The sequence below is a fragment of the Protomyctophum parallelum genome (assembly GCF_964188405.1).
Source record: "Protomyctophum parallelum genome assembly, chromosome: 23".
NCBI classification, from domain to species: Eukaryota; Metazoa; Chordata; class Actinopteri; order Myctophiformes; family Myctophidae; genus Protomyctophum; species Protomyctophum parallelum.
This window is the reverse complement of record NC_139715.1, coordinates 28253287-28277037: the sequence shown is the minus strand read 5'-3', so window position 1 is coordinate 28277037 and position 23751 is coordinate 28253287. Positions and strand designations below refer to the sequence as shown.

Here is a 23751-nt window from a genome sequence, read left to right as displayed (position 1 = left end):
GATCTACAGTTCTACACGCTCACAGGCGTTACAATACCGGCTGTTCTGCTATTTTCAAATAGCCAAAGTACAAAATATAGGGTTATTGTGGTTAAACTGATTTTGATGCTAACATTTTGTTTCTGGGGACCCCTCTGGAACCCCCTCGAGCACCCCTGGGGGTCCCCGAACCCTACTTTGAGAACCACTGTGTGTGCGTGGGTGCGTGCGTGGGTGCGTGTGTGTGTGCGTGGGTGCGTGCGTGCGTGCGTGCGTGTGTGCGTGCGTGGGTGGGTGCGTGCGTGCGTGCGTGCCACAAGGGTGCCACAAACACTTCCCTTTGGAGCGTTTTTTTTTCTCTCCAAGCAATCTCGTGGTGAAAAATGTGACATGTTATAATTCCGTGTGATTTTCATGCCGTTTGATGTGTAATGAATCTCGAAAGAAAAGCTCTGGAAACTTTGTGGCTGTAAAAGTTAGTAAAAAGCTGGGGGAAAAAAAATGAAAGAAACAGATTTTTGGTTCTCAGTTTCCAACTGTGTCACATTAAAACGGCATCACAGATGAAATTGGAATCAAAGGACCAACAGTGCAAATGTTTTTTTGGGGGGGGACAGGACGGTATATCAGTTATTGGCTATTACTGCTCCCAATAGGGGACCTCAGACATATTGTATATTCCATCCAAATAGCTCTCAGGGTCCCCTTTCATAAACAACATTTCAGATCGATGGCGAGGAACACCACAGCAACCCCAACACCACCGAAAATGCTGTCGTGTCTATCCTTTTAAACCTCCTGCCCGCCCACCCACCCCTCTTTCTCCTTTCTTTCTTTCGCTTATTTCAAAGTAAATTAGATTTCTCTTCGGGGAAAAGGGGCGCTGTCCGGGGGAATCCTTTGGAGAAACACGTAGGTGGGGTGGCTGGTGGCTTTATATTTTTTTCCCAAAATGAGTTAATAGCACAGGCAGACTCTTCACATACTAGAGCATGTCTGAAATAAGTGTCAGAGCTGAAATCGACACACCTCCCCCTGGCCAGCCTGGCCAGCCTGATGGAGGGGAAAGGAACTGGTCGGAATAACGTGTCCCTTCCACGCGCTACGTCCGGCCGGGGAAATTCCCCTCTGTCAGGTGAAAAGAAGCAGCTTGGACTCCTCATGCATAGAAGGAGGCATGAGGTCAGTCCGCTGCCCCCCCCCCAGGTTGGCAGAGGAAGTGTAGCGCCCAGGATTACATTAGACAATTGGCACTGGGTGAAAAGAAAACTGGGTTACAAAATCGTGGGATAAAAATTTAAGTAAAAAAAAAAAAATGTAAAAAATGTAGCTAGGTGTAATGTTAGAGTCCACAGAAGTGAACCTTTCAAGCCTGTTTTCTCAACTCGCTGTTTCTCTGAAAGACATTACTCTATAAGCCATATCTCCAAAACTGGTGGACCAAACTGAACAACCAATATGTCAATTTGAAGCTATGATTCCCTGACATGACAAGACAAAAATTCAAAAAGATCCAATGTAACGTGCGTGTCGGAGAGGGTCAGAGAGGCAGAGGGCACTTTTGGACAAAAATAGCAAAAAAATAGCAGATCTACATGCTCAACGCGTTGCGCTTTCGACGCGTTGAGAGATTGTATATCAGCTATTTTCGGGGCGCAACCCAGCACTCGTAGTGGTGGAGACTCGCTAGTGGAGACGCGGTGTAACGACATGGATTTATAAACAGATTTGTTCAACGCAAAATGCTGTGTTCCGAGTTCAGGAGACTTCTGAAACATAGCATGAAAGCTGCCTTCCGGCATGGCATGGAAAGGTGTGGCAATTGCATTTCTTAACCCATTCTGACCTGAGATCAGATTCATACGAGGTTTCCGCCGGACACACAATGGTCTGATGAACCCATTCTGACCTGAGATCAGATTCTAAAAATGTCAGTCGTTCTTCGATTTTTTTCAAAAATAGCAGACCTACAAGCTCGTATCGCGCCACTCGGTGGCGCGATATGAGCTTGTAGATCTGCTATTTTTAAATAGCTAAAGCATAGCATGATGCCGACACCAAAATGGTTGCCCGGTCAGAATGGGTTAAAGGCTGCATTCATGGTCTGGAGAGGGCAGTTGTTTTACAGACGGGTAAAAGGGCAGGGGCTAAAGCCCCCTTTGATGTGTATGTGTGCACGGCACGTCCCTGGGACAGACACGTACACATAGGGACAGACATAGCTGCGTAATGGAGCAGAGGCACCGCTCAAAAAAAGACATATATTTCAATATTCAGGCCCAGGAAATAATTCCCCATGCATTTTTCCCCATACATTTCCAAATCTATCAATCTATTTAAAGATCTTTATAATCCTCGAACAAAGCCAACTCGGGTCGTGACAAATCATGACGACAACACAATATTTTGGGCCAAACAAAAGATTACAAAGAAGGAAAACAACAAAATAAAGTGTTGACAGTATCTTGCTTCTCAAGAAGGCGGTCGCCTGAAGATGCAAGTAGGCCGGGCGCAGCGCACGCTTGTGACCAGCAGCAATAACTTTGGTCTGACTGATGTATTTATATGTGTTTCAAGCCTCATGACCTGCTGTAAAAACCTTTTGCCCTTCGGGGACACTAATAAACAACCTTGTAAACTGCCCTATTTTTCTTCTTTTGAATTATTTGTTCGGCCCAAAGAAATTGCGTTTTGTTGTCAAGATTTGTCACGATCCGAGTTGGCTTTGTTCGAGGCTTACAGATCTTGAAATGAATACTTTTTGAAATGTCTATGGGGAAAATGAATGGGGAATTATTTCCTGGGCCTGTCGTGGTCTGTGATGCTCTGTTAAGAGTAATGTTAACTCTATAGACGCATACAAAATACAGAAATGCATCTTTGTTGATTAATGTATAAAGTAGTCTACTTTGATGGACGATACTGTACGTACTGTCCACAATGCAACAGCTTAATGCTGATATTTTGTAGTATAATACTCAATGGAAGAGTTGATTTGTGTTCTACATCCCTGATATCTGCTGGAAAGAAAAGATTGTGAGGCTAAGACATTACTGGACTGGGCACTTTGGATGCACAACAGCACTTTAAAAAAACAGCGCTGGTAACGTTTTGTTTTTAAGGACAGCACCATGCCACTTTATTTATTTATAGGTTGTGCGTGGTGTTGGTAACTCTTAACTTTTCCATATGAATTGCACGTCATCAATCATACATACTGGGGCTCTTTTTAAACGTTTGTCCATGTTTTGTTTTAGTTTTTTAGCTTGTGTTTTTTAAATAGGCTCTATGTTTTATGTTGCACTGCCAATAACTGCAAAGGGGGAAACGATATTTCATGTTCTTTTGTATGCAAGTACATATAGGAAAATGACAAATAAAGTGATTCTGATTCTGATTACCTGAGATGGTTGTGTGTTTTGTTTTTAATGTAAAAAAAAAACTAAATTGAAATAGTGAAATACAAGGTTCCCACTCGACAGCCACAATAATATAATTATATAATAAGCTATGAGGAAAACTCTGTATTATATAGACAGACAAAGACCTTGGACTGCGGCGGGCGGGCGGTCTCGGGGGTCATTTCCATTCCGCGCACAGGCAGACCGGGGAAGGTTTCTCCTGATTGGCTCCCTTCAGGGCCGGCCGCGTGCGCCTGCAAACGGCCGTCCTCTGGGGTTGGACTGATGGGGGATTAGGCCCATTTTAGCAGGAATTTAACCCAGTCAGACCCGAGGCCCATTCTACAAAATGTCTGAAAAAAAACCTATGTTTCTATGTCAGTTGGTTGTCAAACTTTTTCATGTCAAGGACCCCCAGAATTATCTGTAGTATATATGGCCATGGCCGTCTGAAAATATGGTTTTCCAGAGACCCCCCGCAGGCGCAGAAGCAAAGATTTGAGTTAAAAAACGTTCGCTCTGAAACACATTTTCACGATTTATTCAAAAATAGCAGACCTACAGGTTCATAGCGCGGCACTCGGTGCCGCGCTATGAGCTTGTAGATCTGCTATTTTTTTCAAATAGCTAAAGCATAACATAATGCTTAAAGGTATATTCAGTGATTTCACTCAAAAAACCTTAGGTTTCGTTTTTGGCTGTGGGACCCAGCCTTTCGTCCAATCAGGATAGAGAGTCAAAAACGAAACCTAAGGTTTTTTGACCCCCAGGGGTTAACTGGGGACAGGGAGGAACTCCTTATATGGCCAGCACACTCTATAGTAGGGAGGATTATCACAACAAAACAAAAAAATAAGTGATATTTGAATTAAGTGAAATCACTGAATATACCTTTAAAGGGGGTTCCCGTTCAGAATGGGTTAAGCAGGGGCTGTGTGGCGTTCAAGCCCCCTCCCCTCCCCACCCGGCGTTTTATAAATCCGGCCAACCCACAAGAGCAACTTTTTAATTAAACACTTTCAAACGCACACGCTTTAATCTCCCCCCGAACCCGCTCCTTTCTTTATTCCTGTTCTTTTATTCAACAGACAGTGGGGGGAGAACGGGAGGGAATTAGCTCCGTCCCTCATTAAAAGAATGGAGACGCACAATAAGGGCGCGCTCGGGCGATCCGAAGGTTTAACCCATCCAGGGCGGTCGGACGGACGGGAACCCCTTTTGGTGATTTAAGCATTGTGTTATACTTTAGGAGTATTAAAAAAATAGCAGATCTACAAGCTCGTATAGCACGGCACTCGTGAAAATGTGTCATGCCGACGTTTTTTCACTCAAATCTTTGCTGGAACAATACATATTTTGAGATTGGGGTCCGGGGGGCCAATTAGAAATAATTCTGGGGCTCCACCTTGACATAAGGGAAACTTTGACAGGAAAAAGACTCGCTCACCGTATAGAAAAAGAAGTAAAACTCCTTAGACTGAGACTTAGAAAAATATGTTTTTCTTTTATTTTATCATGCTCTTATATCCCCCTTGACATGAAATAGTTTGAGAACCGCTGACATAGAAACGGAGGGGTTTTCTTTTCTTCTGAAAACTGTCATGATTTAAAAGACGTTTTGTGGAATCCGGTTGCTAAACGGGTTAAAAACCATTAACCTGGAAACATACATAATGAGGCGCTCGGCGGTGGATTGTCACATTGCCGCACAATGACTGGAGGTCAGAGGCAAAACATCACGGTCTCGCCGCGCGGCACGCCACCGCGACCTCACAGAGACAGGCAGACCTTTTAACCCATTCCGGGCGGGAACCCCTTTTGGTGTTAGCATTATGTCATGCTTTAGCTATTGAAAAATAGCAGACCTACAAGCTTGTAGGTCTGCTATTTTTGAAAAATCGAAGAACGACTGACGTAGAAGACATTTTTAGAATCTGATCTCAGGTCAGAATGGAAAACTGTCAGGATGTAGAAGACATTTTTGGAATCTGATCTCAGGTCAGAATGGGTTAATTCAACGGGGGGGACGGGGGCAATGGCAAAGGAGACACACACGGCCGGCATTTGGAAATAAATATGTTCAAAAGGGAAACCCTCCCGGTTGTATTTTGTACGCTTCGTGCATGTGTGGAGCCAGGGAGGAGAGTCATCAAGTTAAGTAAATTTTAGTCAAGTGCTGCGCTTTGCTTGAGTGCAATTAAGGCGTATATGTTTACGTCACTTGAGTTATTCCATTTTGTGATACTTTAAGCTTGTACTCTGTCCTAGAGACCATTGTTCAGGTATTCCCTAGAAGAAGGCAGTATTTCTGTCCGAAAAGGTTGGTTTGTTTTCTCTGCGTCCACGAATCACGATAAACAATAAACTCTTGGCATTTGGCAGCTACGGAGTGTGCGGCTATAAAAACATTTTCTCCCTTTTCTAGTATTGTTGCCGTGCACCTTTGGGCTAATAATGGAGTGACTGCGTTTACCATGTGGCGAGCACGCGCACATATACAGTATGGTGCCAGCCTCGTGCTCAGGCTTTCCCCCCCGTTCAACGTCTTCAAAGGCCTCCCTCCCCCCCAACCACCACCAGATCCCACCCCCAGCAAACTTCAAAGCCCCCTCGCTCCCCACAAACCCAGCCCCCGCTCCCCACAAACCCAGCTCCCGCTCCCCACAAACCCAGCTCCCGCTCCCCACAAACCCAGCCCCCGCTCCCCACAAACCCAGCCCCCGCTCCCCACAAACCCAGCCCCCGCTCCCCACAAACCCAGCCCCCGCTCCCCACAAACCCAGCCCCCGCTCCCCACAAACCCAGCCCCCGCTCCCCACAAACCCAGCCCCCGCTCCCCACAAACCCAGCCCCCGCTCCCCACAAACCCAGCCACCGCTCCCCACAAACCCAGCCACCGCTCCCCACAAACCCAGCCACCGCTCCCCACAAACCCAGCCCCCGCTCCCCACAAACCCAGCCCCCGCTCCCCACAAACCCAGCCCCCGCTCCCCACAAACCCAGCCCCCGCTCCCCACAAACCCAGCCCCCGCTCCCCACAAACCCAGCCCCCGCTCCGCACAAACCCAGCCCCCGCTCCCCACAAACCCAGCCCCCGCTCCCCACAAACCCAGCCCCCGCTCCCCACAAACCCAGCCCCCGCTCCCCACAAACCCAGCCCCCGCTCCCCACAAACCCAGCCCCCGCTCCCCACAAACCCAGCCCCCGCTCCCCACAAACCCAGCCACCGCTCCCCACAAACCCAGCCACCGCTCCCCACAAACCCAGCCACCGCTCCCCACAAACCCAGCCCCCGCTCCCCACAAACCCAGCCCCCGCTCCCCACAAACCCAGCCCCCGCTCCCCACAAACCCAGCCCCCGCTCCCCACAAACCCAGCCCCCGCTCCGCACAAACCCAGCCCCCGCTCCCCACAAACCCAGCCCCCGCTCCCCCCCCTCCCTCGGGGGGAAAAAAAACAAACAAACACACGCAAAATAATAAAACAGAGCAGACCCGCCGTGGAAGATGTACTAATTCAGATGCCACGTCATGCTAAGGAGGAGCCCCCCCCCCCCCCCCCCCACGTGACGATAATCTGTGGTGCATGTGGCTTTTTTTCCCCATGTACAGTAGCTCTCTCCCCCCCCTGGCGTGAAGCAACCTGCACCTGAGTGCCATTATACAACCTTCAGAAAGAGGAGCCTCAGATGAATGTCAGTGAACGCGTCCTGGTTGGTTCGGTGTGGTCAATAACCACCCATGCATCCACCGCCATGTCCAGAGGGTGTACTTGTATACATTAACGGTTGGGGGGGGATGTATTTGTATACTGTACGTCCAGCCGCCTCACACTCTCTCTCTCTCTACAGAAACAGGAGATAGGCTCCTGCCCTATATGGGCATTCTGACCTGAGATCAGATTCTAAAAAATGTCTTCTACATCCTGACAGTTTTCTGAAAAAGCTATGTTTCTATGTCAGTCGTTCTTCGATTTTTCAAAAAATAGCAGACCTACAAGCTCGTAGCGCGCCACTCGGTGGCGCGCTATGAGCTTGTAGATCTGCTATTTTTCAATAGCTAAAGCATAACATAATGCTAACACCAAAAGGGGTTCCTGCCCAAAATGGATTAATGGACGGACGGTGAACCCCTTTTGGTGTTTTAAGCATTATGTTCTACTTTAGCTATTGGAAAATAGCAGATCTACAAGCTCATAGCGTGGCACCGAGTGCCGCGCTATGAGCTTGTAGATCTGCTATTTTAGAAAAACTTGAAAATGTGGCGCAAATCTTTGAATATACATTTTTTGTGTTTTTAAGTCAAATCTTTGCTTCAGGAGAGGGTCCCGTGGAACAACATATTTTCAGATGGGGGGGTCGGCGGCCAAATTCATATAATTTCTGGGGTCCTTGACATGAAATAGTTAAGAGAACCACTGACATAGAAACATGTCAGTGTCATGATTTAGAAGACATTTTGTAGAATCGATTGAACTTGGGTCTAAATGGGTTAAATAGGCTGCCCTGCTTAACTAAGCATCATGTTATACTTTAGCTATTGAAAAATAGCAGATCGAAAAAAATAGCAGACCTACAAGCTCATAGCGCGCCACCGAGTGGCGCGCTATGAGCTTGTAGGTCTGCTATTTTTTTATCGTGAAAATGTGGCACAAATCTTTGAATATAATATTCTTTCAGAAGACTTTTTATTTATTTCAGGCCTAAGTGGGTTAAGTGTGGTATGTGGAACTAAACAGAGTATCAGGAAGCGGTAATGAACAGAGAGCCTGGAAATAGGAACTAATGAACTGAGAGGCTGCGTGAGGCCAGAGCAGCCCACTGGCCTTCCTGTAGCCCAGTGAATGTTTGTTCACTGAACTTTGTCTGTAATTTAGTCCATTACAATTTGTTGTCGTTTCTATAATTGCATTTTTTAATATTATGCTTTTTTACTGTTGGCCATCTGTTGTTGTTGTTGTTATGCTATGTTACTATCTATTTTTAATTGTGTTTGATTTTCCTGCTTTTTAGTGAATTTGTTGTACAGCACTTTGTGACTTTAGTCTAGAAAAGTGCTATGTAAATAAAGTTATTATTATTATATTGTGCCTTTGTCCTATATAAGCCATTTATGCCATCCATTGCATTGGCGCACAGAGGTGATCATGTTGGTGCCCAACGGGTACAGTCAGGGGTTTTGTGCTCAAAGTGTGCACGCTGTGCGGACCCCCCACACACACACACTCATTCTACAGTTGTGGCCCCCTCCCTTCCTAATCTATAGTTGAATACCCCAGTCCTAATAACCAGGGCTGCACACAACTTTTTTGGTCTAGTACTCAGAGGAGCACCTGGAGGAGTTACTTGGTGCTCCTAAAATGCGGCGACCCGTCTCGCTGGATGGATAAAAGAGGGATGCATGAATAACTTAAAGCAAAACGATATTTATTGGATAAGTGGGGACTGGGGAGTCAATGGAGAGTATTGCAAATCTAGATTCATCCCATTATAAAAAAAAATCCAGAGTTGCAAATTGCAGCTATAGGTCCATGTGTATTCCAGCCCTATATGCATATTCTAAACTTCTTAATACTTCCTTTGATTGATTGATTGATTGAAAATGTATTAACAGTTTGCAGAATTACAGTACATTTCAAGCACATCAAAGCAATATTTAGATACTTTTTTTTATTTTTTATTTAAATAGCCGATCTACTAGCTCACAACGTGTTGCGGAGGCGACACGTTGTGAGCTTGCTGATCAACTATTTGTTTAACATACGACACGTCGTACGGCGAAGCATACGTCAGGCTTCCCTTTTAGCCGAGGCGATGTACAGTACACAGTCAGACAGTCAGACACGCATGGCTCCTCGGTGCAAAATAAATAATGTACAATACCCTTTACAATAAAAGCTGTGTGACTGAAATTCTTTGTCCCTGTATAAAAGGTGCAGTATTTATCGGCCAGATTGGGATGCTCACGACATATTTTGCACCACATCTCGCTGCGCTCAGCATTAGTTTGGAGCCAGCCGACATCATCCAAACACTTTTCCGCAAACACACGTTTTCTGTGCGGTTCAGGTGGTGGTTCCGTTCGGCGTCTCTCTGGAGGTGGTGGTGCTGGAACACCAAAATAGTTACTTAATGGCGCTTGCTTCTTGGACATTTTGACGAGAGTTTGGCTGTAATACTGTAAGAATAATGTGTCAGATAACTTTTTCTCCGTAGTAAACTCCTGTCCTCCTCCCAGTAGCAAGCAGGAAGCAGCACGCATGGATTTGGAATCCTCCCTCATTTGAGTAAGGACGCGCTGTGATTGGCCACAATGGCCAGTGCACTTGTGCAAGACGTGCTGTGATGGGCCAGTAGCCACGTTGAGTGGCAGTCGGTGGAAAATGCTCTCGCCACAGAATTGACTAGTATTCTGGCCATAATAATCATTCTGTGCGGCCCCAGCTGTTGGTACGCAGAAGCGCTTCCCGGCGCTTGATTGACAGCGCATTTTGAATTTTGTGCAGCCCTGCGTATAGTGGATGTGAAGTGGTCAGGCTAGTGGACAGGCCAGTCAGATGTGTACGTCTAGTGGTCAGGCTAGTGGACAGGCCAGTCATATGTGTACGTCTAGTGGTCAGGCTAGTGGACAGGCCAGTCAGATGTGTACGTCTAGTGGTCAGGCTAGTGGACAGGCCAGTCATATGTGTACGTCTAGTGGTCAGGCTAGTGGACAGGCCAGTCAGATGTGTACGTCTAGTGGTCAGGCTAGTGGACAGGCCAGTCAGATGTGTACGTCTAGTGGTCAGGCTAGTGGACAGGCTGGTTATATGTGTACGTCTAGTGGTCAGGTTGGTTATATGTGTACGTCTAGTGGTCAGGCTGCGTGGCTCACCCGTCAAAGAGGTAGCAGGACTCCACGCAGGTCCGGCCCCGGCTGAAGGTTCGACAGGACAGGCACTGGTCCGGGCCTGGACCCCAGCACCCGGCGTCTGAGCACATCTGGTCACACACCATGCTCTGTTGACCTGTGGAGAGAACAAGAATGCAACAATGACGTTCAAAAATTCAATACAACAAAAAGTTCTATATTATTCCTCTCTTGGTTTGGAGTTTGAAATCGGATGACCGTCGTTTTTCCATCCGTTTGTTCTCAATCTGAATGTTTTCATTCTGTCAGAGTAAAGTTCTAAAACTTTGCTTTGTTTTTCTTGTTTTCTTTTTGTAAAAAAGCCCCAAAAGCCCCCCCCATATTGAAGTATTTTACCATGTAACTGGAAACTATTCAGTATTTATTCATTCATTCATTCAAGTGGCACAACACACTTTGAGCAGTGGTTTTCAACCAGTGGTCCAGGGACCACCAGTGGTCCTTGAGAGGGTTCCAGGTGGTCCAGGGACCACCAGCGGTCCTTGAGAGGGTTCCAGGTGGTCCAGGGACCACCAGCGGTCCTTGAGAGGGTTCCAGGTGGTCCAGGGACCACCAGCGGTCCTTGAGAGGGTTCCAGGTGGTCCCCAGCTAAATGATGGAGGGTTGTTAACCAAAATGGACTGGCCCCTTATAGATCTTTAACTCTTGAGAGCGTAAAATGAAACGGGTCCACTCTCAAGAGTTAAATTGTTGTTTCAAACATCTGTATATTACTTAATTTACTAGAAGTCTACACAATTTGAGAATGTAGAATTGTTATTTTTGGTCATGGTCATCTCTCCCAAATGGTAACAACATCAATATAGCATGGAATTAATTGTGGACGAAAAACAAAGACTTTTTTCGTTTTGGGTCTGCAGAGACTCTCATCAAATGGGGTCCGTGGCTCAAATGCACAATAATGGGCCCTGGTATCAAAATGGTTGAAAACAGTGTTGATTTCGTCGACTAAAACAAAGACGAAAAATGTTCGTCGACTACTGACTAAAACTAAATGAAATCTAAATGAAAACTAAGCTATGATGACTGAAATAAGACTACTGTAAATATACTGACAAGAATTTCGTCAACAAACAAAAACTAGATTAAAATGTTAAGAAGGGACTAGTGGACAAGAGATCCAGTAGAAGTCATTTTACACTTGGATGGTGAGCTTGTAGATTGGCTAGTGTAAAACGAGTCACGATGGCATCAAGGCCCGGAAAAATACATTTTTTCCGGCTAAAATCTCATGGCATTTAGTCTTCTAAAACTAGACTAAACACTAAAACATTCCAGGTGACTAAAATGTGACTAAAACGTAATGAAAGGGCCCAGGCCGTAGCGTAACGGTCTGGGCACCGGACTGGTGATCCAGTCGCGGTGTGCCGCGGGTTCGACTCCCGAACCCGACACGGCCTTTACCGCATGTCATCCCCCCATCTCTCTCCCGTTTCCTGTCAGCCTACTATCTGTCCCTTCAAAAATCAATAAAAATGCGTAAGCCGCAAAAAAATATCTAAAAAAAAGAAGAAAAAAAAACATAATGAAAGCTATATATTCATGACTAAAACTAAAATCAAAATGTGCCGCCAAAAAGAACACGGGTTGAAAACCACTGACTTTGAGGCATTTGTAGAACCGGCCTCAGGTTTCAGGATACTCTCCTCCATGGCAGATGCATTCTTATTCCCTTGAAGCCAGGCGTCACGCACAGCATTTTTCAATGATTCACACTAGTAGTAGTAAGTCTAAAACCTCGCCGATAAGGACATGTATAAGAACAACCTGAACCTTCTATAATCTCCCATTTTAATTGACTGTAATCCTAACTGTAATCCCGACCTTAAACCCTGGCCTAGAAGTAAGCCCAGTAAAGAGGAGGAAAATGCTTCTTCACTGAATCCGACTCATTTCTCTACTCCTCAGGGACAGTACGCGCGCGCACGCACACGCACACGCGCACGCGCGCACACGCACACGCGCACGCGCGCACACGCACACACACACACACACACACACTCACACTCACACTCACACACACACACACACACACACTCACACTCACACTCACACTCACACTCACACTCACACTCACACTCACACTCACACTCACACTCACACTCACACTCACACTCACACTCACACTCACACTCACACTCACACTCACACTCACACTCACACACACACACACACACACACACACACAAGTAAAGCGAGTAGCCTACATAAAAGAGAGCGGGATGTCTAATGACACAGTGAGAGAATGGAAATGATGTGATAACGAGGCGTTATGAATGAGCTCAGGTTGGAAGTTGCTGTGAATGCTTGCGTTTAAACACAGCATGTATTTTTATCCTGTGGATGTCTTTCTTTGTGTGTATGTTTGTTTGCCTCTGCGCGCGTGTGCGCATGTGTTTGTGCGTGCATGTGTGTGCGTGTGTGTGTGTGTGTGTGTGTGTGTGTGTGTGTGTGTGTGTGTGTGTGTGTGTGTGTGTGTGTGTGTGTGTGTGTGTGTGTGTGTGTGTGCGCGCGCGTGCCTGAGTGTGCATGCGTGTGTGTTCGAGCACATCAGCATTCCCAGAGCCTCATGACTGCGGGGGGGCTCAAGCCCAAAGCCTCTATTTTCCCATGCAGACTTTAGCACAGCGATCGATGCCATACGCCCCCCACCCCCCCCCCCCCCCCTCGAACCCCTTCCCTTTTAACCCATTCTGAACGGGAACCCATTTTGGTGTCAGCATCATGTTATGCTTTAGCTATTGAAAAATAGCAGATCTACAAGCTCATATCGCGCCACCGAGTGGCGCGATACGAGCTTGTAGGTCTGCTATTTTTGAAAAATCGAAGAACGACTGAATTTTTTTTAGAATCTGATCTCAGGTCAGAATGGGTTCATCAGACCAGTGTGTGTCCAGTGGAAACCTCGTATGAATCTGATCTCAGGTCAGAATGGGTTAAACCGGCCCCTAGCTGGCCTGACCCGCTGAGTGACACCTGGTTGTGCCCCGGGAGCGACTCCCCTCCCCCGCGGTGCGGTCGATGGCGGAGCGGGGCGCAGGGGGAGTATCCTAATGAACAGGCCGGTGTGAAGGGCTCGCATCGATCGCTCTCCGCGACACGCCGGACCCCCAAACGCACTCATTAACACAGCTAATGATACCAGAGCCACAGCCTGGCAACGCCGAGGAAAACTACAGCCACGCAACGTCTCTCTTCTGTCTTGTTATCTCTCTCTCTCTCTCCCTTTCTGTCTATTTCTCTCTCTCCCTTTCTGTCTATCTCTCTCTCTGCCTTTCTGTCTATCTCTCTCTCTCCCTTTCTGTCTATCTCTCTCTCTGCCTCTGTCTATCTCTCTCTTCCCCCCTTCTCCATAGCTCTCCCTCAGTCTCTCTCTCTCTCTCTTGTCCGTGGTTGCCAGTGTACCTAGCTAAGCCGCGAAGGCTATCCATCATTCCATCAGGAGCCCTATGGCCTATTAAGGCTGCTGAGGAGACCCTGCCAAGCTCAGTCCCCCCCTCTACAAAGGAAAAGGCAACGGACGGAAGAAAAGAAAGAAAGAAAGAAAGAAAGAAAGAAAGAAAGAAAGAAAGAAAGCCCAATACAGCACACGCAAGATGGGAAATTTCCACCCCATCCCCAAAAACGTTTGATAAGCACTTTGTTAGCGGGGAGCAGAGTAAGGACTTCTGTGGCCACGAGGCGTAGGGTACCAATGACACAGTCGTCTTGGAAGTGCGTGTGTGTGTGTGTGTGTGTGTGTGTGTGTGTGTGTGTGTGTGTGTGCGGGCGCATGGGCACGCGAGAGAGAAAGTGCCGTGCATGCGTAATTGGGTGTGTATGCGAGGCAGGATATAGGGCACACACACACAAAGGGCATTCCGCAGTTTGGAGAAAATTGGACTTCTAATGTGAGAGAAGAAAAGACAATCAGAGTGCTAATAGGTGTTTGATTACTCTGAGTATGTGTGAAAGGAAGGTGTGCCGGTATGTGTGAGCATACCTATATAATGTGTTCACGGATACCTCTGTGTGGATGGCACTGCACATGTGCGTGCACGTGTGTGTATTGTGTGTGTGCCTATACGTATAGTGCAAAGGTTTCCGCGGGCGTGGAAAATATTGGATTTGCAAATGGGACAGAAAATAAGAGAGCATGGTGTGTTAACCCATTCTGACCTGAGATCAGATTCTAAAAAATGTCAGTCGTTCTTCGATTTTTCAAAAAATAGCAGACCTACAAGCTCGTATCGCGCCACTCGGTGGCGCGATATGAGCTTGTAGATCTGCTATTTTTCAATAGCTAAAGCATAACATGATGCCAACACCAAAATGGGTGCCCGGTCAGAATGGGTTAAATACAGTAGGTGTTTGACTCTCCCTCCTCAGTGTGCGTGTGCGTGCGTGCGTGCGTGCGTGCGTGTGTGCGTGCCTTGTGTTTGTTTAGCTAAATGACAGCAGAGAGGAATCGGTCAGCTCAGGCTAATTGAGGTGAGTGCTCGGGGAGAGAGAGAGAGGATGTGAATTGCAGTTCCGGTGATCATGTTGGTCTGTTTGCGTGATGTTTACTACTTGCGTGTTTGGCATGTGTGCAAATTGTCTCCTTGATTCCCATTTCACGCGTTGCACGACGGTGTCACATTACAGAATATAATGAGGTTCTGCTTATCAGCAACGTTCACAATCTACCTTCAGGTTAGCTCTCACAACCAGGGGTGGCACGACACAAGCAATAGCGTCCATTTGGTTCCATTTGTACACGCTCAGAGTTACAGACCCATAAAGGGTCCATTTGGTATGACCCGGCCAGGTATCGAACCCCGACCTCCCAGTCTCAGGGCGGACACTCTCTAACCACAAGGCCACTGAGCTGGTGCGTGCTGGCTTTACCGACAACAGAAGGTTTGACTGTATACACTCTGGCTGTACTCAGCTACTGTATACACTCTGGCTGTACTCAGCTACTGTATACACTCTGGCTGTACTCACTGCATTCCTTGGGGTCGCGGTTGTTCCGGATGAGGACCTTCTGCGTGGAGGTGCGGAACAGCGAGGTCCAGTTGACCGTGTTGTAGAAGCACAGGCGGCTGTTGTTGAAGATGTACACGCTGCCCGCGCTGATCTCGTCCAGCGACTGGAACTGCAGCGACGAGATCCAACGCTGCTTCAGGATCAGCAGGGAGATGCCGCTGACGCTGGAGGGGAGAGGAGAGGAGAGGAGGGGAGAGACATGGAGTTAGAATTAGACTGACGCTGGGCCGGAGAGGAGAGGAGAGACATGGAGTTAGAATTAGACTGACGCTGGGCCGGAGAGGAGAGGAGAGGAGAGGAGAGGAGAGGAGAGGAGAGGAGAGGAGAGGAGAGGAGAGGAGAGGAGAGGAGAGGAGAGGAGAGGAGAGGAGAGGAGAGACATGGAGTTAGAATTAGACTGACGCTGGGCCGGAGAGGAGAGACATGGAGTTAGAATTAGACTGACTAGACCTGTATGTGCACGTCGCAGTCGGCCACCGGCCTACTTGGGAACGATGCAACTTGGGAACCTAATGATATGCGTTGTCATGGCACCCGTTTTAACTGTCAGCCGGTGTCCCACATGGAGATCTGTGTATGTGCCTGTGTCTGAAGACTGAGCCTCAATTGGCTGAGGCAGAGGGGCTGAGGCAGAGGCTGTAAATTGCACAGGTGAAAGCAGTCGGCCTCATTTGGCACACTGGCAGAGCCTGGCCCAGGTGAAAGGAGTTGGCCCACTGGCAGAGCCTGACCAGAGCCTTTCGTGGTGGTTCCGGAGAACCGTGGGTCCGACCGACTCAATACCGGGCAATACCTGTGGGGGTGTGGAACGCGTGTGTCGAATGTGAAGTCGGTTCTCGAGTTACGTGCATTACACACACGCACACGCACACACACACACACACACACACACACACACACACACACACACACAACTATTACGCAATCTCTGGAACTACACATCCGAGTAAGGAAGCTGCCATTTCCGTTCACGAAAACATATTTTAAAATATCTTTACATTAAATTTTTCTTTTCCTGCTAAGCAACAAGCTATATATGCTTAGATGATTTCTATTAATATCAGGATACATTTGTGCGACTGTAAACACGAAACGAGTCTCCACTTCCGCTTTATCGCTTACTCATGACACGAGCTTCCGTTGCTCCAGACTGTATGACGGAAGCATTTGAAAATTGACAGAACCGACACTACCCGTGAGGCCTGTAGAGGCCTCACGGACACCGCTGTAGAGGCACCGCTGTAGAGGCCCCGCGGGCACCACTAAAATGATAAAAAAAACCCACTGAAACAGTTTGTACCACTAAAACAGAGAGAGAAACAGAGGGAGAAAGAGATAAATGAGAGAAAGGTTCTTGAGAATGACAGCAACAACGGGGAGGAGGGCATACAGTAGCTGCACTAGGCGGTGTTCCTGTCCTGTGTTTTGTCCTTTGCGTCGGCCGTCCCGACATTCATCTTTCCGACATCCATCTAGTCGTATGTCGGGCTGTCATGTCAAGCCTCATGACAAAACGTGCTCGTCGCGTGAACTCCACACGAGGCTCGTAAATTAGTTTTTCGGACGGACGCTGTGACTTTGAACACGCTTTGACTCCACAGCACAAGACGCGGCGCAGCGGAGGACATTCAAACCGCAGGGTCAAGGTATATGCCCCCCCCCCCAACCCGAATTGGGGCCTAGAAAGTTGACCGCAAAATATACTTTGATGGAAGAACCAAACGGAGGCAGAGTAAATCAAAGTGGACACACGGAGGCTCATTAGCTAATACACCACCGCACGCATGTGCTCTGAACCTGGAGATAATAATACACCAGAGGAGACAGGACGCATACAGACAGGGAGATGTGGGGGGGGGGGGGGGGGGGGGGGGGGGGGGAGAGAGAGAGACAGAGACAGAGAGAGACAGAGACAGAGACATAGACAGACAGAGAGACACAGAGACAGACAAGTGTCCAAGTGCAAAGCCGTCTAAAATCAGTGGTTTCCAACATTTTCTCAATCAGGGCCCACTTAAGTCTTGAAGGCATTTGCATGTGTTGAGTGGTCAAAAATAAAATGCACACACGCACACACGCACGCACACAGTCACACACACACACACACACACAGCTCAGATTTATGGAGGCATCCCTTCCATCTCAGTTGTTGTGGCACCAAAAGACCAGGTCATTTTGACTCCCCTGCCCATCAACAGGAACAAGACCACTCCCATGTCCAGATGTTTTCTGAATAACCTCTTCTATAGAATATGTTTCTAGGTCAAACGTTTTTCATGTCAAGGACCTCAAAAATGATATGTAATTGGCCGCCGACCCCCATCAGAAAATATGTAGTTCCAAGGAGGACCCCCCCCCCCCCCCCCCAGAATCAAAGATTTGATTTAAAAACGTTCGTTGTGAACGAAATAATAATATTCAAACTGGACTGGACTTGCTGATCAGCCGCATAATGGCGTATCAATAACAGTTATTAATAACATCGTAGTGTTAACCCATTTTGGGCGGAAACCCCTTTTGGTGTTTTAAGCATTACCGCATTACGTTATACTTCAGCTATTGAAAAATAGCAGATCTACAAGCTCATAATGCGGCACCGAGTGACACGCTACGAGCTTGTAGGTTTGCTATTTTTTTGAAAAATCGTTAAAATGTGGCGCAAATCTTTGAATATATATTCTTTCAGACATTTTTAACTCAAATCTTTGCTTCTGGGAGGAGGGTCCCTGGAACAACATATGTTCAGATGGGGGTCGGCAGCCAATTACATATGATATTGGGGGTCCTTGAGATGAAATAGTTTGAAAACCACTGATATAGAAACATAGGTTTTTCAGAAAACTGTCATGAACAGGCATTTGTAGAATCGAACTTAGGTCTAAATGGTATTTTTGTTAATGCTATTTTAGAAAACTCAGGATGTAGAAGACATTTTTAGAATCTGATGTCAGGTCTAAATGGGTCAATCCAATTATTCAGGGGGTCCCCCCACTTGCAATGCCCTCGCGGCCCACCAGGGGGCCCCCACACCAGCCCACAGGTTGGGAATCACGCGCTCTAAAAAGTTCTCGCGTCGTGCCATTTATATATTTGTACCAGTGTGTTATCAACGCCGGCGTGATATACTCCTGACGACGCACAAAGGAATATAATGGCAACAATCCTCCGACATGACCGCGAGGCCCTCTTCTCTCTAATGTCTCTCAGGAGATGAATTGGGAGATAATTGCAGCGGAGATATGGGGCGTTGTGGCAGACAATAGCGCTGGCGGCGCGCGGGTGGAGGGGTTAGCTTAACCCATTCTGGGCGGGAACCCCTTTGTGTGTTTTAAACATGATGTTATAATTTAGCTATTGAAAAATAGCAGATCTACAAGCTCATAGCGCGCCACCGAGTGGCGCGCTACGAGCTTGTAGGTCTGCTATTTTTTGGAAAATCATGAACATGTGGTGCAAAGTTTTGAATATTATACTCTTTCAGAGCGAACGTTTTTAACTCAAATCTTTGCTTCTGGGAGGTGGTCCCTGAAACAACACATTTTCAGATGGGGGTCAGCGGCCGATTTCATATATTTTTGGGGGTCCTTGACTTGAAATATTGAGAACCACTGATATAGAAACATGAGGTTTTTCCAAAAAAATGACATTAAAAAAAATATATATATATATATATATTAATTTCGACGTCAGGCCTGAATGGGTTAACGGGAGGGTGACCACACTTGTCAGCGCTCATTAGGGAGACATTCATACTGCCACCGCACTGCATGGCAAGGGCTGGCTTGTCATTAACAGCACTATCATTATTGTTCCTTTTATCTGGAGGTTGGAGTGAAACGGACGGACAGACAGACAGACACATAGCCCACGGTGTGGGGGGGGGGCTTCCTCTTATCCGAGGGGGATTCATTGTGCAACCATTTCTTCGACTTAAAACTGTGCCGAAAAACTTGTTCCATCAGTGAAAAGAGTCCGGTTTAGAGTCCGTATACATTTAAGAAAAACTAGACCAAAGAACTTGTAGCGATCCGCCAAAACAACAATAATAATAATAAACATTTTATTCCCCACACAAATACGGTGACTGGCGGTTACGTTAGGAGTTGCGTGCCGCTGGTTGGCCACAACACGGAAGCCCAGCCCATATCAGCTATGGAGTTGTCACTTTGAACAGGGAGGCCCAGCCCATATCAGCTATGGAGTTGTCACTTTGAACAGGGAGGCCCAGCCCATATCAGCTATGGAGTTGTCACTTTGAACAGGGAGGCCCAGCCCATATCAGCTATGGAGTTGTCACTTTGAACAGGGAGGCCCAGCCCATATCAGCTATGGAGTTGTCACTTTGAACAGGGAGGCGCGGAAAGTGTGAAGGCGGTGTGTGACAAGCGGTGATGGTTGCGGCGTGTGGAGGCTGGTGTGAAGAGTGAAGGCTGACGGTGTCCCTTACCCTGGAGCAGTACTTAGTTCGAGCCGCGAGTAAAGTCCGCGGTTCATCCCGTTCCATTGAGGAAAGCATGACGACCGCCTGTTGTTAAACCAGGACGGATCGAAACGGTGTTGAGGAACGGACGCTACGTTGTCCTTCAAAGAGAGCATCCGAGCCAGTGTTGGCTTCTGAGGGTTACTGTGGGGTGAGCTACAAGGGGCTAGCCGTGGAGCTAACACTACTACACGCACAGAGAGACTCGCACGCACGCACACACACACGCACACGCACTCGCCAGGACGCTGTTTTGTTTATTTTCTTTTCTTTGTTGGGTTCAAGTGGAGTTTATTATTTTGGGTTTACAACGGTGGTGTTCGGCACCTGGTTTACTTTGGGGTATTGTTAAGACCCGAAATGGAGGTTGTAATTAACTGTGCTACATGAACTGGACTGAACTATTATATTGAATTCCCCTGCTCGACATTCATTCAATATAAGACCAAAACAAACTTTGAATCACTGTGTGGTGTCTATTCTTGTTGTGAACTGTTGTGATATTACTATTATTATTATACTATTTTGTGCATTTAAGAGTTTACTGACAAATGATTTATGATTCATGGTTTCCCCGCTATATACGTTTAAGGGTTCATGTGTGAGTACATGCACCCTTTGTAGGGTTTGATTTATATAATACTTTTATAGTCAGGCCCCGCGCTGACTGGCACCCCAGCAAACCTGTACCAAACCGCTACAAACTATTTTGTACATCAGTCTGTCTTGCTTTTTAAACCAAAATGGTTAAACCCGTGGATATGTTCTTGTTCCTGATGGTTTCTGTGATTTGTGTCCTGTTAAACCCATGCTGCCGGAACACAGATGTTTAGGACCGCTAAAAAGTTCCCTTACCTGTAGAGCGATCTGCCTCCGATGGTTGCCAGGTTGGAGAAGACACCCAGGTCCGTCATGTTCTCGGGCCAAGACTGTATGTTGAGGTAACCTGGAGCAAAACACGAGGCATGAATCTGGCAACACCAGGCTGATTCAATAAACAAACTGAAAGAAACTATGTAGGGCTGATTAAGATGCTAATAGCCACAATGTAGCTCCTGTTAGCTTATCCACAGAATTTAGCATATTAATGAATGCCAAAAACCTTTTTAAGCAACATATAGATGACATCTTTCACAATGAACTGTTACAACATGAATTTATATTGTACTTTATACACAAATTATTGCCTTACTTCCTCAAGAACGCATTCTGTTGGTCAGGTTTGTCTGTGCAGCTGCATTTTAGAACTGCAGTCACAAAACTGGGGTCCTGTTGCATTAGGGAGTGCCCCAACAGATGCCTGAACTAAAGTTGGAAACTGGGTCATAAAGAATGACTAGAGGTTGCCCAAAATAGTACTGTACAAAATAAGGCAAATAAATTAAGCTATGTGGAATTTTCTACACTGGATGTACCTGTCTGAATACTTCCTTAATGTAAACGAAGTCCACACCCACAACACCAGAGGGAGTGCACAAACCATGTACAACCCAGGTTCGGCACAAACAAGGGACTAAATTATTTTTGCTCCAATGCCACCAAAATGTGAAACGCCCTACCAACAGTCATTAAGACATGTGAATCCCTTGACTCCTTCAAAACCGCTCTCAAAAGGGCACCTACGGACGGCTGCAATTCGTAACTGGCTCCTGTAAAATCTGAATCCCCCCACCGCCCCCCACCCCTTTTTCCCCTCACTGTATATGTTTATTTTCCCTTTTTACCTCCTTCATGATGAATTCCTGTTCTGTTCTTTAGCTACATAGAAGTGTCTATTTGTACGTCTCTAACTGTTTTGATGAATTGAACATGGTGGACCCTGTTGTAAACAAGTGTAATGCTTAATTGGGTCGTCCACTCACAGTTAACAGTCTTTGTATTGAGTTTGTGCTTGAAATGTACTGTAATTCTGCTGTTAAACTGTTAAAATAAATATTTAAATCAATCAATCAATCAATCAATCAAAAGGCTGCCTTTTATAGTGCCTGTCTTAAAGTGGGAAGCATGATTGTAATCGGTCCCTCCTACTGGACCCTACCACCTGTGGGGTTGTCGTAAATAAAGAGTGGTAAACTTTGGAGTAATAGGATGAATGTGTTTATGCCATTGTAGGCTAATTTTGGACCTAATGGCTTAAGGTTTATTGAATGTCCAATCAGGGTTGGTATACGGTCCAGTTCTTCTGGATAGGATAGGATATAAAATGACAGTAAAGTAAGATGAAGTACAAATTGATGGTGAATGCTGATCAGAAATTGAGCCTGACCCAAACGGGCATCTTGAAATTGCTTTAATACTGTACGTTTAGCCAGAAACATAACTTTTCATTTTATAAAGTGGAACAAAGACAAGCATTCAACATTTTTGATGGAGCTGTAAAAAAAAAAAAAGCACATACTGTTTGGAAAACTTTACTCGACTCATCACAATGCCAAGACTCACTATATGCCAATTACTGAAATTGAATTAGCCTTTAATTTCTGTCAACTGATGCATCGATTGTGTGACTAATTGTTTCACCACCAGCTAAATAAAATAAATGGACAAATAAAAATGTGTTAAAAGCAGGCCTTGGAGCGGAGTGGAGTGATAACTATGTCTGCTTCCTTCTCTCTCTGTGTGTGTGTGTGTGTGTGTGTGTGTGTGTGTGTGTGTGTGTGTGTGTGTGTGTGTGTGTGTGTGTGTGTGTGTGTGTGTGTGTGTGCGCGTGCATGTGCGTGCGCGTTAGTCTGTGAGGTTCAACGTGAAGAGGCCATTTGAAGAGGGAAATGTGTCTAGCGAGGAAAAAGACAATACAGCCTAATTAAAGCAATGGACTTAATACCATCCCCGGGATAATAGATCTCGTTGCATTCGCCCCTCCTTAATGACAGATAATATCAGGAGCCGTGATGGTGGGAACATCGCAGGAAGTGTGTGGGGGGGCGGGGTGGGGGGGGAAGGGCGGACGGCCATTGCTCTTTCTTATTGCTTGGGTTTTCATTATGAAAATGCAGTTTCACTCCATTAGCCGTTTGGCTCAACTGCAAGTCGCAGTTTAACCCATTCTGCGCGGGAACCCCTTTTGGTGTTAGCGTTACGTCATGCTTTAGCTATTTAAAAATAGCAGATCTACAAGCTCATAGCGCGCCACTCGGTGGCGCGCTATGAGCTTGTAGATCTGCTTGTAGATCAGCTTGTAGATCTGAACTTGTAGGTCTGCAATTTTTGAAAAATCGTGAAAAATCTTTGAATATATATTCTTTGAGTTTCTTTTTTTTTTTTTACTCAAAACATATTTTCAGATGGGGGTCGGTGGCCAATTACATATTATTTTTTGGGGTCAGAAAGATTTTTCAGAAAAAAAAAATACATTTTAAAAAGACATTTTTTGAAATGTCGACGTCAGGCATTAATGGCTTAATATGACAAAAGGCTTTGTATAGGAGACAGCGCTCATCCCTTACGGCCTCTAATGGCTAATGAATAAATACGCAACAGAAAACGTTCCCCGGCCGTGCCTCGCGGCGAGAGCCCAGCCGGCACCGCGCGCCGCACGGCCACGCGCTCCAGCGTGCGCGTGGCCGCGTGCTGGCGCAATGTCTGACATGTCTGCTGAAGAGAGTTGTAGTAACTCTCTCTCTCTCTCTCTCTCTCTCTCTCTCACAGAGATCGTCACATTATTAAAAAGGTAGGGCCAATATTTCCGAGCATGGTGAAACCTCTCTCTCACCTGTGATCTCTCTCACGGTGCGGAACACATTCAGTCGCTCCGGGTCCAAGGCTCCAATGCCATGGTACATGTCCCTGTAGAGAGAGAGAGAGAGAGAGAGAGAGAGAGAGAGAGAGAGAGAGAGAGAGAGAGGAGGGGGGGGGGGGGAAATCCTTTCAATTTTCTTTTTTTTTTTTATCCCACAAATTTGCAACCCATTTTTTCACCCCGTGTCAATTATCTAATGTAATCCTGGGCGCTACACTTCTGAAGCTGCTTCTT

The 23751-nt window shown here is 46.5% G+C and overlaps 1 protein-coding gene across 1 annotated transcript in view; it reads right to left on the bottom strand.

Annotated features, from left to right (window-relative positions):
• Positions 1–23751, bottom strand: part of LOC310853982 (receptor tyrosine-protein kinase erbB-4-like) — a gene marked incomplete at its 3' end in the record, with an annotated part of 499617 nt that overhangs the window by 126684 nt on the left and 349182 nt on the right. Inside the window, exons 10-13 of the mRNA XM_083758457.1 lie at positions 23491–23564; positions 20634–20724; positions 15257–15462; positions 10253–10385 (exon numbers count right to left, since the gene is read on the bottom strand). Coding sequence (XP_083614583.1) covers positions 10253–10385; positions 15257–15462; positions 20634–20724; positions 23491–23564 — 504 coding nt within the window. The remainder of the gene's footprint in view (positions 1–10252; positions 10386–15256; positions 15463–20633; positions 20725–23490; positions 23565–23751) is intronic.